The sequence below is a fragment of the Cylas formicarius genome, unplaced genomic scaffold (assembly GCF_029955315.1).
Source record: "Cylas formicarius isolate icCylForm1 unplaced genomic scaffold, icCylForm1.1 PGA_scaffold_10__41_contigs__length_53128322, whole genome shotgun sequence".
Lineage (NCBI taxonomy): Eukaryota > Metazoa > Arthropoda > Insecta > Coleoptera > Brentidae > Cylas > Cylas formicarius.
The window spans coordinates 27113509-27127665 of record NW_026844214.1 but is presented as its reverse complement, the minus strand read 5'-3'; the positions used below and the strand labels follow the sequence as shown (position 1 = coordinate 27127665).

Below are 14157 nucleotides of genomic sequence, written 5' to 3'. Positions count from 1 at the left end.
AGAATAAGCTAGTATACACCAAAACATTATCAACCAATTCCGAATTTTCTCATTTATTGAGGAAGTTTTTATAGTACAATAATAGAAATTGACAGTTTTAGTTTTCTTTTTGCACCGTATAATTTAGATAAATCGAATCACATTTTTTTTATCTGAGTAACGTAGCTTTTCGGATTGAATAGCAACGGAATTGTCAAAGGTTATAGAGTCGTTGTTTGTCTGTGCATTCTCGGCTGATGTGACTACTGTTTCAGGAAGAAGGAAGTTGTCTAAAGATTGAACTTTTGGACGAGGTGCTCCATCCGCCTCCTCCTCTTTGTGCTCGTCTTCATCTGTTTGCTGTCCAAGAACAATTCATTATTGAAAATTGATCGATTGATTTGACAGAAAGTGGAACATCCCAGGTTGTGTGCAAAACGGCTTAATAACAATATTTAATCCTTATTTTGTACGTTTTTAATTCCATTTATAGGCAATAGGAGTTTTTCCGCTTTGCTTCTTGCGATTCTGTCTTTAAATTGAGTGAATTTGTTTGGCCACCAAGGAGTCCAGATTTGACCCCTCGGAACTTCTCAATACTTAAAGGATTTAAACTGAAGAAGTTAATTCTTGTATAAGAAAACCTAAATAAACGATTAAATAGGTATCTATTTTAAGTTAGAGTAGTTCGTAGTCAATATTTCTTTACTGCCGTCTAGCATTTAATAGTGTCCACGTTCTGCAACTTTCTTTTATCAGTTTTTCCATTAGTAATACGAGATAAAGCAAACAGACCGACCCGTTTCCTGCGTATTTAAAACGAATTTTCACCAGAAATTAAAATCCGCCGTCTCTGTAACATGCGACGATGGAGGAGACGATTTTTTCTCGATTTGATTTCATTATGAAAGCTTTTAAATGCACAGCGTGTTTATGTGTTAAATAGGAAATGTTTGCTTTAAATTTGCTTATTTAACGGAGGTCAGAAATTTAAACAAATTTGGTTCCGACTTATGTATACGTTTTCGTCTTTTTTTAATCTAGTCTGTGACATAGTTCACATCCAATTACATTTTAGGTTCATTATACTAGTATGTGAGGGTAGCTCACTACTGTAGGATTTTTTTGTATCTCCGTAAGAACGTGTATTTTATTTGAATGAGTAAAGTTGTTTGTATGAATGCGTTGCATGCACTGAAAACAGTTGCTATTATATAGGATAGCATATCTCACAGCATTCATTCACCCATTCTATTTTAAATGGAATCACCTGCACATTATTTCATTATTAGATTTTAGAGAATGGTAGATTCCATAAGGCTCTTGGCAAGTTGAAAAATTTTGAAAGATATAATATTATTTGAAAAAATGCATTTTTTAGCCATTCGTAGTAATCGTTTGTATGGTAAACGGAAGCACAAGAACCGTCCTTGCGAAATTGGTATTTAAAATTTAATTTATCGCACAAGAGTGATGCAGTCTCATTTTTTTTCTTGCTATTTGTTTGTTGCTTACAGCCAGTTTGTGTTCTTCGATTCTGGCTGATATTTTTCTGTTAGTTTGTCCTATGTAATATTTTGGACAGTCTCTACACGGGATCAGATAAACTCCTTGATTTTCTAGGTGAGAAGGGTCCTTTGGATTTCCTATTAGTTGACCCACTGTTTTGTGTGGTTTGTATGTTGTTCTGATGTGATGTCGTTTCAGAATCCTTCCTATTTGATCAGTTACTCCTTTTACATATGGCAAAGTAGTTGAAGGTATGTCTTCCCTTTCCTGTTCTTTAGTTGAGTCTCGCCGTGTCCTTGTGTTCGTCCTCTTGGCATTTCGTATAGTAGACTCCGTATAGTTATTGTCTCTCAGTGTTCGTGTGATTTTTTCCATTTCTTGCTTGTTATGGATTTCGTCTGTGAGTCTCACCGATCTGCAGATCAGAGTATTGGCAACGGCCTGGATTTGACTAGGGTGATGGTGCGATTGTGCATTCAGGTACCTGTCGGTGCGAGTAGGTTTGCGATATACTTGATGTTGCAGTTTTCTCCCGTCTGATCGTGTCAAAAGGACGTCCAGAAATGGTAGTTGTTTGTCCTTCTCCTTTTCTATGGTGAACTCGATTCTATCGTGTAAAGAATTGAAGTAAGTTAGAAAATGATCTAGCTTAGCCTCCCCGTGGGACCATAGGATAAAAATGTCGTCGACGTATCGGATCCAGAGCTTCGGCTTGAGTTGACTTTCTCGGATCGCTTGAGCTTCGAAATAGGCCATGAACAGGTTTCCTATCGCTGGCGAAAGTGATGACCCCATTGGGGCGCCATCTGTCTGTCTATAGAGCTGACCATCGTATCTAAAATACGTGTTCTTTAGGCAGTGCTCCGCTAGCTGTATGACGTGTGATGGGATGTCTTCGTTCATTGCAATCAGGTCCAAAGCCTCGTCATAGGTATACTTGGGTACAGAGATTTCACATCGAAGCTAGCCGAGACATCTTGTGGATCGATGTTGATTTCCTTTATCAGTTGTAAAAAGTGTTCGGAGTTCTTTACATAAGATGCCTTGGCTTCCACGATAGGTTGCAGTATGTTAGCTAGATACTTCTCCAGCTTCTGTGTTGGGGAATTGAAGGTGCTTACGGTTGGTCTCAGTGGTACGTCGTTCTTGTGGATTTTTGGTAAACCGTAAAGTTTGGGACACCTGCTTGACTATTCTCGAGGTATAAGTTTCTTTTGCAGCTGCTCATCCTGGATAACTTCCATGATCTTTGCTTTGGTGGTTTTTTCCAGATAAGTTGTTGGGTCCCTTGATACCTTTTTGTAGCAGTCGTCTTCCAGTATCTGTTGCATCTTCCTTTTGTAGTCCTCTGTATTCATGACTACGGTGGCGTTCCCTTTGTCTGCTGGTAGAATCGTTATTTCTTTGTTCTTTCTAAGGCAGATTAGCGCTGGTTTTTCGTCCTTGGTGATGCTTGAAGCTGGTGTTTTTGCTTTTCTAAGAATGCGGGCCACATCTTGTCTCACTTCTTCAGCAGTGTTCGATTCCAGGTGGTCGATGACTGTTTCGATCTCGGATATAATTTCTTCTTTTGGAATCGTTTTGGGTGCTACTGCGAAGTAGACTATTCATAACACCAGAAAGAATATCGCGAGCTTAGAAAGCAATTTACTCAAGCTTCACTTACAGCTAAGCAATACAATAATACCAGTCCTATGGGATATAGCAAATAACTTGGCTTTCTGGCGTTCCGAAAAGGACAAACAACTGAAGAGCCAGAAACTAGAACGTAAGTATCAAGCTCTTCTTAGGAAAGACGATCACCAAATGATGACAAGAGGGCTAAACATGGAAAAAACCGTTCAAGTTATTCCGACTTTCCACCATTTAACGTTCCAAAATTACCTTTGATTAATTTCATAAAATCTACAGTTACTAGTTTGGGCGTACCAGGATACACCAAAATCAAACGTCCAATATGTTACACAAATTTTATTTATATACTTGTTTTACTTAATAGTACTGAGCGGTATCGTTTCGGTTTTAGATCGATTGCTGTGACGGTGCGTCGTGGTAGTGTACCGATAGATGTAGGTGCTAGTCCTGGTGAAGTTCAGTTCTGAGCGGTCAATTTGGCCGCATTTAAAAAAAGCCGATTTAAACTCTTGCCGGAATTTTCCTGCAACACAACAAAAAAAAATATTGAAAATTTCCATTTGTTATATTTAATGCACACGTTTCCTTAAACAAGCACAATTTGCATAAAAAAACAATGAAAATGTCTATTATAAGGGTTTCCCAAAATTGGTGGCCTATATAAAAATATTCATCATCATCATCATCATCATTCATAATTATCTATTTTTAACCGTTTTACATAAAAATTTCAAATTTTGTTTGCTTGCTAACGGGATAATTGTGTGCAATTTAATGTGACGAATTAATATTAAAACAACGAAATATTGATCTAACAAACAAAATGCTGATTTGTGTAACCCAAAAGTGTGAATTTCTTCATAAATACACTTATCAGTTCAAATAATTCTTTTTATAAAGTTGGTGTGTTGAAGAAACTAATGTATCTTATAATTATGCATTTTATTTATTTTTGAAATTTGCTCTATTGGCATGTATTTAACTATAGGGTGTGTTTTTCGATGTATAGAACTTTAAGTTGTAATAAAACAAGGATGGCTTATTCAATTGAAATGAATTTTATTTATCTGAAAGATAATCTTGTATCATTCCATTTTAAACATGATTTCGGGCACCACGCCATGGCTGGCGCGGATGTAGTCCAATCTGGACGTCCAATTTTCGATGACTTTTTCCAACATTTGTGTCCGTATATCGGCAATAACACGGCGAATGTTGTCTTCCAAATGGTCAAGCGTTTGTGGCTTATCCGCATAGACCAATGACTTTACATAGCCCCACAGAAAGTAGTCTAGCGGTGGTAAATCACAAGATCTTGGAGGCCAATTCACAGGTCCAAAACGTGAAATTAGGCGGTCACCAAACGTGTCTTTCAGTAAATCGATTGTGGCACGAGCTGTGTGACATGTTGCGCCGTCTTGTTGAAACTACATCTCTTGGACATCATGGTTATTCAATTCAGGAATGAAAGAGTTAGTAATCATAGTTCTATACCGATCACCATTGACTGTAACGTTCTGGCCATCATCGTTTTTGAAGAAGTACGGACCAATGATTCCACCAGCCCATAAAGCGCACCAAACAGTCAGTTTTTCTGGATGTAACGGTGTTTCGAAATACACTTGAGGATTAGCTTCGCTCCAAATGCGGCAGTTTTGTTTGTTGACGTAGCCATTCAATCAGAAGTGCGCTTCATTGCTAAACAAAATTCGCTTATGAAAATCGGGAACAACGGCAATCTCGTTTTGTCGGTAAACTAAGAATAAATCACTTGACAGCGGTTAAGTCGGTCGCCATCTTGAACAGTAATGCCAACTTAAAGTTCTATACATCGAAAAAAAAAACACCCATTACAATATTTATTATGAAACTATTAATTGGCGCAAGAGTTAAAATTTATAGTAGATTATAGTTTTTAAAGATCATTTTGCTGTAATTTCTATTTATAAATAAGATAAATTGTTTGATAAATTCTATATAATTGAGCTATCAAACGATATCGCCATGGCTTACTACTGAAAATTCCATCATTCTACTGTTTTTCTTTAAATTTCAACTTTTAATTTACGTTTACATACGCGATAGCTTATAACACAGCATCCCATTGGCGACCCGTAAACAAAATTTCAGGTTTTTAACTAAAATGGTTGAAAGAGTTTTATAAAAAATAATTATCTCCAAAACACCTCAAAGAAGCGACAACAAATGTTACATAGAAAGTTGTAGAATTTTTGAATCTATTTTATTGAATTCGAATTATATTTTAAAAAATGAAGTGCTGGTTAGGGTAGATGTAACAATGCTGTCGCAAAGATTTTAAAAATATTCTCATTTTTTTGTCTTTTTTTTTCGGAAGATGGAAGCTTAACTCTTCTTTCTTCTGCATGTATAACGGACATTTCAGTTCCTGATGGGAGATGCGAAATTGATTTTTGTTTACGGAAATAATTTATCAAATGTTTTTGAGATTAATGTGTTTGGGTTAGGTTTTTAATCTTTTTTTCGTTAGAAATTTTGCTTCACGCACTGGGATCTAATTAACATTTTCACATTTGATAAACCGACTTTTAAGTATAAATTTCAATGTCCACGTTTTCCTCTCTCCCGTTTGGTAGTTTTCAATTGGGAATTAAAAAAAAAAAGGGAACGAGCATGTCTGCTCACTTGGGTGCTGGAATTTGCATATAATGGTTCTTCGAGCCGGATGCGATCCAACGAACGACGCTCATATGAGTTACAACTTTACATTGTTAAGTTAATAATAATATATGTTAAGTTAAGTACCTCAATTAGACCAATATGGGATATTTACAGGAAATTGCATTTTCTTTCATCGACTATGAAAAAGCGTTCGACCAAATATGTAATGTAACTAAAAACTTGTATCTGAAGCAAATGGCATCCATAAGACAGGGTACGGACAGAAAGTATGCCTCTCCAAATCAAGATATAATAACATAATAACCAATAATGGCTTCAAAAGCTTATTGACGAGAGTGCAAGAAAGGGAGACACATTTGGTCTTGGAATGAATACAGAAAAAACGAAAACAAAGGTAGTAGTTTCTAAAAATGCACGTGTGAAGACCGATACATCCATCTGTAACAAATGAATAGAGTAGCTTGATAGATTCAAATACCCAGGATGGTGGATAAGAAATGATTGGAATGTGGAACCACAGATTCGCCGCCGCATAGAACTTGCATTCCCCAGACTAAATAATTCATACATTTAACACATTCTCTTATTCCAAGAAAAAATCAAGAATATAAAATGAAATGAAATGCGGGAATGGATCGAATGCTTATAAAGCATATAATCAATGAAACGATTCTAATAAAAATAAACTTAGATTGAGAAATTATCAAAAGACGTAAAACAAATTTTTCAAAGACGCTTCCACAGGCTACTGTAACGCTATTTACAAATCTTCTGAATCGAACTTGACGCTTTACAAATCGCCTTGTTAACTTCCTCAGAGCTTAACTGAAACTGTTTTGCATTCTATTCTGTACCTATTTAGATACTGTTGAATGGAAAGGAATCGCGATTAAGGTTGTTTGGTTGTTTATAAATTTCTAGGAATTCTTGAACTTCTCTCTGGCAGAAGAATTGATTACATGCAACAATTTTAGTTTGGTTAGGTTTCAAAATTATATTCAGCAACTGCTGATCATTTATTTGTCGTAGAAGAGGAACGAGCAGGAGACAACGCTTATGACTGAGAAATGTGAGAGATTAAAATGGTGTAACTTGAGAATCATTATTAAGAATTATCACCGGACAAAAAAAGAAATATAACGAGAATATAACAAAACTGAACCAAGGTCTGTTTTTTAAATAGCAACCTGTTTTCAAAACAGTTTGCACGCAAATCGGGAAAATTTTTAAGGATTCGAGGCAATCACGAAATATAGCTCCTCAGAAATGAATAAATTCTTGTACCCGCTAAAGCGTGGACAAACTGGACAAAATAAAGAAAAATAAAAAGGGCTTATGAATTATTTAAGAGAAGGAATAAACCCAAAAAGTTCGAAAGATAGAGGGCGCGGCTTTACTTTGATTGTAACTTTTTAACATAACCGGAAGTAGTAAAATTCTAGATAAAGCCGTGGTATTCATGAATTGAGTAATTTGACCTCCCGGACTTCTCGACTCTCGCCTTTAGTATGCAAAACGCCTGGTTATATTTGCTAAACTGATATGTACTTGTACGTCCGGTTTATAAGAAGTTTAATTCCAATGTTGAAATTAAGTTGTGTTCTTTGCTACGATTTACAATGTAATTAATATCTATGTGTTGGAAATATGTTTGTTAGGAGAAAGATTTTTGTATCGATGTTTATTGAAAAAATGCTATTTTATTGTACAGATAGAACTGTTTAGAACATTACTGAGAATTTCTGAAATACATAATGCCATAGTTATTGGCGAGTGCTAATATCGGATATTTCATGTGAACATGTTGTCCTTATTTTTAAGAAAGTGGCATATATCCAATTAAACAAGTTTATGGAAGAAATCTCTAGAAGTTTTTCAAATTTACCTACAGCCCCATATCAACTAAAATTTGAAATTTAGCCTTAAATTCTTAAATGGTGTATTGATTGTGTGTTCTTAGCAATGCCGCTAGAGAGGATTTTCTGGTGCACTAACCAAAAAATTGCAAACTCCTCTAAATATTATATGCTGTTATATAAATTTTGTTTATAAAAATATAGTCAAATGGGACTATATCTTATGTGTCCCAAAATTCCTTTGAAATGGGCTTCCTAAGATACATTCGACCCGTAGTGTCATTCACAGCTTAACCTGCATAGAATCTAGCTTCACGGCTCCACATAGTTCTTAGACTGATTTTCAGAGTACATATTCTACCAAAAATTCATTGGAGTTGACTAGTTACTTGAGGAATATTGAGATTCCAGACAGTACAATGTGCTCCGACTCATCCCATTTCTTATAAATTTGACTATTTTAATTCTTTGTTTTATAGGATTTTTTATTTTCATTTTTAAAAGAAGCATTTATAAGGAATTGGTTACGGTTAGACAAATTGCATTCCATTACGGTTATTCACCTCGTTCTATCAATAAGTTATTTTACCAATTCGGCAAAGAATACACATAATAAGTTGTTTAAGAGTAGGAATTTATCTATAACGTTTAAATCAAACAATAGACTGAAACAATAGAATCCAATACATTATTTTTCCAGATTGATGGTATGTTTTTGTGAGGCTTGTAATCCAGTTTATACCGGACAGTGTGCAAGAAAGATCTTTATCAGGATTCACGAATATCTGAGTTTGGTAAAAAAGTACAAGGACATTAACATGACGGAGACCAAATCTGCTTTCGCTACTTAACTTTCGTCCACAAAGAGTAAAAAAACTTGATCTTCTGGAGAAATTAGAAATCCCAAACAAAAATGGTGATTAAATTAATTTTAAATTCCTCTGATGTAACCTTGTTAGGAGTTGGTATACTACAACTAAATTGTTTACAATGTTTACGTCGTTTCTTAGATCTTGGTAAAATCAAACGGATTCGCTGTCATTCTTATTTATGGCTGTGTGCATTTGAATTGAAGTCTTTGTATGTTTGTATATTGCTGAATTTATGTAAATTATTTTATACTTTTTACAACCAGTTTTATAGATAGATTGCTTCTTTATAGTTTTCAATAATATTATAACTTGTCAATCACATATACAGTGAACGGCTAAACCATGCAGCAAATTCATTTCAAAATCAGGTGTTCAATTTCAAGAAAAGTGCTTGCACACACCCGTCAGAATTTTAGGGTAGAGGGGAGTAATCCCGAACTGCGGATAATGTCGAACAGCTATTTATGTCTTGTGCTGATATCTATTGACAACCAAAAATAGTGTGGTATGGTAGGAAACTGTATTAAATTATTAATTATTATTAACAAATCGATAGGAAATGGATCTAGGTGGCCTGTTGTAAAAGTAATGGCGTTTGTTAAGTTTTCACGTGCTGTGTTATTGTGTTTGATTCTGCAATATGAAGGTAAATTAATAACTTAACATTTCATTCGAAATTAGCAACCGATATGATTGTCTACGTCTTATCTAACCATTTGTATAATCATTTTTTCAAATATTATAATTTTTTATAAATACTTATCTACAAAAAATCTCAGATGCATTTTTGGGCAATGGCGATCAGTTGTTCGGCATTACCGTGAATGGATGTTCGTGCACAATAAAGATATTTTATTGAATTAAATACAGCAACAAAGATTTTACGGTACGGTCTTACACCAATTCAATTGAGACGTGCTGCTTTTCCGTATGCTGAATTGTTATCTATCACTCAGAAATTTAATCGAGATAAGAAGGAAGCGGGTAAAGACTGGATGTATGCATTTATGAATAGGCATCCGGAACTCAGCTTTAGAAAACCAGAAGAGACAAGTATTACTAGAATTCCAGCCTTTAACGAAGACAGATTTTTTTTTAAATCTTCAGGACTTGATGGTCAGATATATTTTCCCCAACTCACATAGTCAACGTTGATAAATCGGAAATCACTACCGTTAACAGACTGCCTCGAATCATTGCCAAGAAAGGGCAAAAGCAAACTGGAGCTATAACTAGTAAGGAAAGAGGAAAAGATATTACGATATATTGTTGTATGAGTGCGAGTGGTTCATTTACCCCACATTTAATCATTTACCCTAGAATGATGGTTGGATGACGGAAGATATATTTCTCATTCAACAATCACACTACCAAAGACAATCATACAAGTCACATATCATTACAAATCTACGAATTTTGTAAGGAGAATGGAATTCATATGTTGTCAATACCTTTACACACGTCCCATCGTATTCAGCCACTGGACTTGACTTTTGACTTATTTCTAAAATCGAGACCATCTGAAAGGATTTTGATGACTGATGTTAACGGTAGATTTACCAAAGCCTATATTTCTCTCTACTGCTAGAGGGTTTTGAAAAGGCTATTAATCCTGTTGTATTTCGTAAGGATGACTTTTATGTTTGCCTGAATTCAGCTGAACCAATCACAGAAAAATCGATAGTGGCGAGTATTGACAATAATATTTATAATAACTCATTTAATGAAATTATACCTTTGCCAAAAAAAGCCCCTGCCGACCCAAAACACTCAAAACAGCCAAGACGACGCTCAAAACAGAAATTAGCAACCCTTGCGTCTATGCCTTTGAAATTGGTATTGGGGAGAGGCAAAAGAAAAAGATGATAAAAGAAGAAAAAGAGAAAAGAGGTAAGAAAGTACACAAAAAAATATATATATATATAAAAAAAAGGTCATTAGACAAGTGTTTAACTCGTCTAGTAGTGAAGATGAAGGTGATATAAATGAGAAAAACCTATGTGATGATGACGAATTAGATGATATGGATTTAGAAAATATGTAGCTAGAACAAAATGAAGGAGAAGAGTGTCTGGTGTGCGGCGAAATTGGTAAAGACGAAATTTGGTATCGTTGTGCTGCATGTGGGGAGTTGGATACACAAGCTTTGCAGTGGTGTCGCAACACCAAAAGACTACATTCGTGAATTCAATTCATATTAAAATAAGTCTTTTGTTTCTGTTTGGCATTACCCTATAGCTGTACGGTATTACAGGCACAGTTTGGGTAATACCGAATTTGCAGCATATTTTGAATAAATTTTTTTTACTTATTTTTTTAACCTGGACTGTTCCAATTACTAGAATATACTTTAAAAACATTTCTGGGTGATCCATACCAAAACACATGATCGTACTAACAATAGTTTTAAAGTTACGATTTTTTTTCTTAATTGTTCGCAGTTACCCCACGCTCCCCTATGTCCATCATAATTTTAAAATATACAGCGTGGGTCAAAAAGCAAATGTCGATATGAAATTCCTTTTTTTCAATGGAACACTATTTCTTTAAATCCATTTTCGAATTCTGTGTCAAATGTCATGCATAGTTCATGTAGCATACCATATACCATATACCTCTTACTTTTTACGAACAAACGAATAAAAACCAGAAATTTAATGTTGGATTGTAGCTAGTCCAGTAAAGTTCTCAAATTATCACAATTACATTTCTGCCAGTTTCTGTCAGTAAGGAAAGTGAATATGGTGCATGCAAGTGAAACTCAGGGAATTGAATTTTAATTTTTATTGGATATGGAGACAAAACGAGAACAAAATATTGAGAAAGACCCACTACAACATCCACAGAAAGAAACTACAAGAGTAGGAATTAAGTCATTTCGTTATTTAACATCGTTGCCCAAACATTCATCTTTTGGGGATATAGTTTATGATTTTCCCTCAACTATCTGAGATTATATATACTGTATTACCTAGAATTTTGTTTATTAACAGTACTATTTAAACAAGACGTGGTTGCATCACTAAACAGATTCTGACAATGAAAAAATAGAGAAAGTGTTGCCCATTTTCATCATAATTTTACACAACTATACTCTGGGTCGGGATCATCTTCATTCAGTTCCTGTAGCAATGTAATCTTATAAGGATGAAATTTTTTTTCTTTTAATGTACATAAAGCTGTTCGTTGCTACTAAAGCTACTTCAGAATATAATAAAATTTTAAAAAATAAAAATAAAATTTGAATTATCTGGGTAACATTTCATTTTAATTCATATTCACTTTTTACTTTTTACTGACCGAAATGTAAGTAAGACAATTTAAGAACTTTACTGGTACTAGCTACTTACCTGGGAATTTCAAAATTAAATGTCTGTTTTTTATTCTTTTGTCCATGAAAAAAAACTGATAGGTATACTACTACATGCATTTTGCGTATTCCATTTAAAAAGAGGAATTTGGTATCGACATCTACTTTTTGACCCACCCCATAAATTTTCTATTTACTGCAAAAAATGCGCTAGAAAAAAATATCTGGTTTTTCAATATATTTGTGCCATATTTTAGCCTAACCACAATGGGTTTTCTGCAAACTTTCCGGCACACTGAAAGTCTTCCAGTGACTATAGAAAACATCGCTTTCAGGCGGTGAAAAATCCAGACCATGTTTCGGGGACAATAGGCTCGTATTATTAGCTCAAAATATATTGAAAGGGACACTTACCGCTCATAAAGTTATAGATAATTGGATTTATGGCACTGTTGGCGTAACAAAGCCAGTGTGATAGCAGGGAGAACGCTCGATTCATATCGCTGTTGCTCAATTTTATGGTCAACCTGAAAAAAAAACACGGAATAAAGAAAACGATTGACCATGCTACAGTAGAGAGCGTAGAAAGTCAATGATAAGCTCTGCATCGAATTTAGATCTCTGCTAAGTAATATTTTGTACAACAAAATTATTCTTGATCTCTATATTTGACACTAATAAAAATAGCTAGAATTTTTACTCTTCATGGTATAAAATTGCCACTCTGGAGTAAAAGTTTGGGGTAATTTTCAAAAAAAAGGTATCTGAAATGTCGCTGTATACAGTGTGCAAGATAAAAGATTTTTTTTTACTAACTGTACAACTAAAATACTAATATTTCCAAAACTACAAAAATTACACAATAGTACAGTACCGTTATTTCAAAAAAATCGGCAAAAAATTATTAACAAAAGTTGTTTAGCTTTAAAAGTTGTGCCATAATATCAAAACAGGCCTCCTAAGATAAAAAAGTGTTTTGTTCGAAAATATTAATAATTTTCTTAATTTTTTTTACAATAATTTTAAATACTGTCGCAAGTTCAATTTTAAGAAATTTTAAAATCAATTAAATTTACGAATGAAATTAAAGTCGTCGACAATTTAAACGAGTTCTTTACTTCTTTAAATTTAGTGTAAAATACAGTAGAAAATAGTCTAATGACCTGCACAAGGTGTAAATTACACTTTATTAAAAGTGTTTAACGACACTATTCTGCCATATAATGGTGATCCTAATACTTTAAATGGTTTTCTATCAGCTGGAGATTCCCTTTTTACAATGAATGGTCAAGGAAGCGACTAAATTTTAAAACAATATTTATTAAGTAACGTGGGAAAATATTAAAGCATCTTTGTTAAATTTTTTTGGCGATAGACGGAACTTGGAATGTTTAGAACAGGATTTGTTTACGGTCACTCCTTTCAAAAATTAACGTCCTTTAGATTTTGGGAAAAGATTACAAGTTTTAAGAAGTATCCTTGCTCAAAAAATCAATGCATTTCTTGTTAATACCATGGACAATTCAAGTAAAGTAATTCGTTTAGGTCAGTAAGATCAAATTTGTTTAAGGACGTTAGTAGAATACCTATGACAGTTGAATAGTAATTTCGGCTGTTTGTATATGTAAATTCCCATAAGAAAATTTAAGGTTCATATTAGCGGAAATTGGTCCGCTCAAGGTCATTCGATCCAACAGCAATTTCGGCCGTTTTTACATGTAAGTTCCTAAAAGGTCATTCGCTCAAGGTCATTCGATCCACCGCAACTCTTAGCAACAACCGACCACCCCCCTACCTCAAACCTCAACCCCCCCACTCAACTCTCACCCGCCTCTCCCCAACCACCCTCCCACAAGGCGATGCATCCGCCCACTAGGATATCACCGCACCGTAGTCTCTTATCTGCGGTTGCGAGGCATTGACATCGCAAATTAATTCGAGATAAAGTTGAATATATTAAAAAATTGAATCCAATAGCACATTTAATCTTTAAATAAATCTCTTTTAGATTGATAAACACTTTTGCTGTTAACGGTAGACACGTACACAACGTTGGTTAGTTGCAAAAATTAAAAACCAAATTAACATGAGTCCAACTATTTATTAATACATTAAACATTCTTTATTCGCAGTGGAAAATATAATAAAAGTAGTCGGAGGTAATAAGCGAAAAATATTAAGGACTTCCGGTCATTTTTATTCTAAATTTGCACAAAGTATAATGAAAAAGATCAAAATATTTCATGTATTTTTAAAATAATTTAACGAGGCTGGCAGACGTGAAGTAAGTCCTTAAGCGCACCTCATTCGATTTTTAAGAAAAACGAAGTTTCAA

At 34.4% G+C, this 14157-nt stretch overlaps 2 protein-coding genes across 3 annotated transcripts in view; both read right to left on the bottom strand.

Annotated features, from left to right (window-relative positions):
- Positions 1–1431: 1431 nt before the first annotated feature.
- LOC132696254 (uncharacterized) lies at positions 1432–2391 on the bottom strand. The gene has a single exon (XM_060661018.1). It carries the CDS (start codon positions 2389–2391, stop codon positions 1432–1434), a length of 960 nt encoding a protein of 319 aa, XP_060517001.1.
- A 1055-nt stretch (positions 2392–3446) lies between these two features.
- Positions 3447–14157, bottom strand: part of LOC132699467 (orexin/Hypocretin receptor type 1-like) — a 422766-nt gene continuing 412055 nt past the window's right edge. For both annotated transcript variants that reach the window (XM_060666195.1, XM_060666204.1), the window contains 2 exons: positions 12237–12349; positions 3447–3646 (listed from right to left, as the gene is read on the bottom strand). In XM_060666195.1, coding sequence (XP_060522178.1) covers positions 3477–3646; positions 12237–12349 — 283 coding nt within the window. In that variant the 3' untranslated portion in view covers positions 3447–3476. The remainder of the gene's footprint in view (positions 3647–12236; positions 12350–14157) is intronic.

Excerpts from the sequence above, each read along its gene's own strand:
- LOC132696254 (XM_060661018.1), bottom strand. The coding sequence starts at position 2,391 with ATGAACGAAGACATCCCATCACACGTCATACAGCTAGCGGAGCACTGC.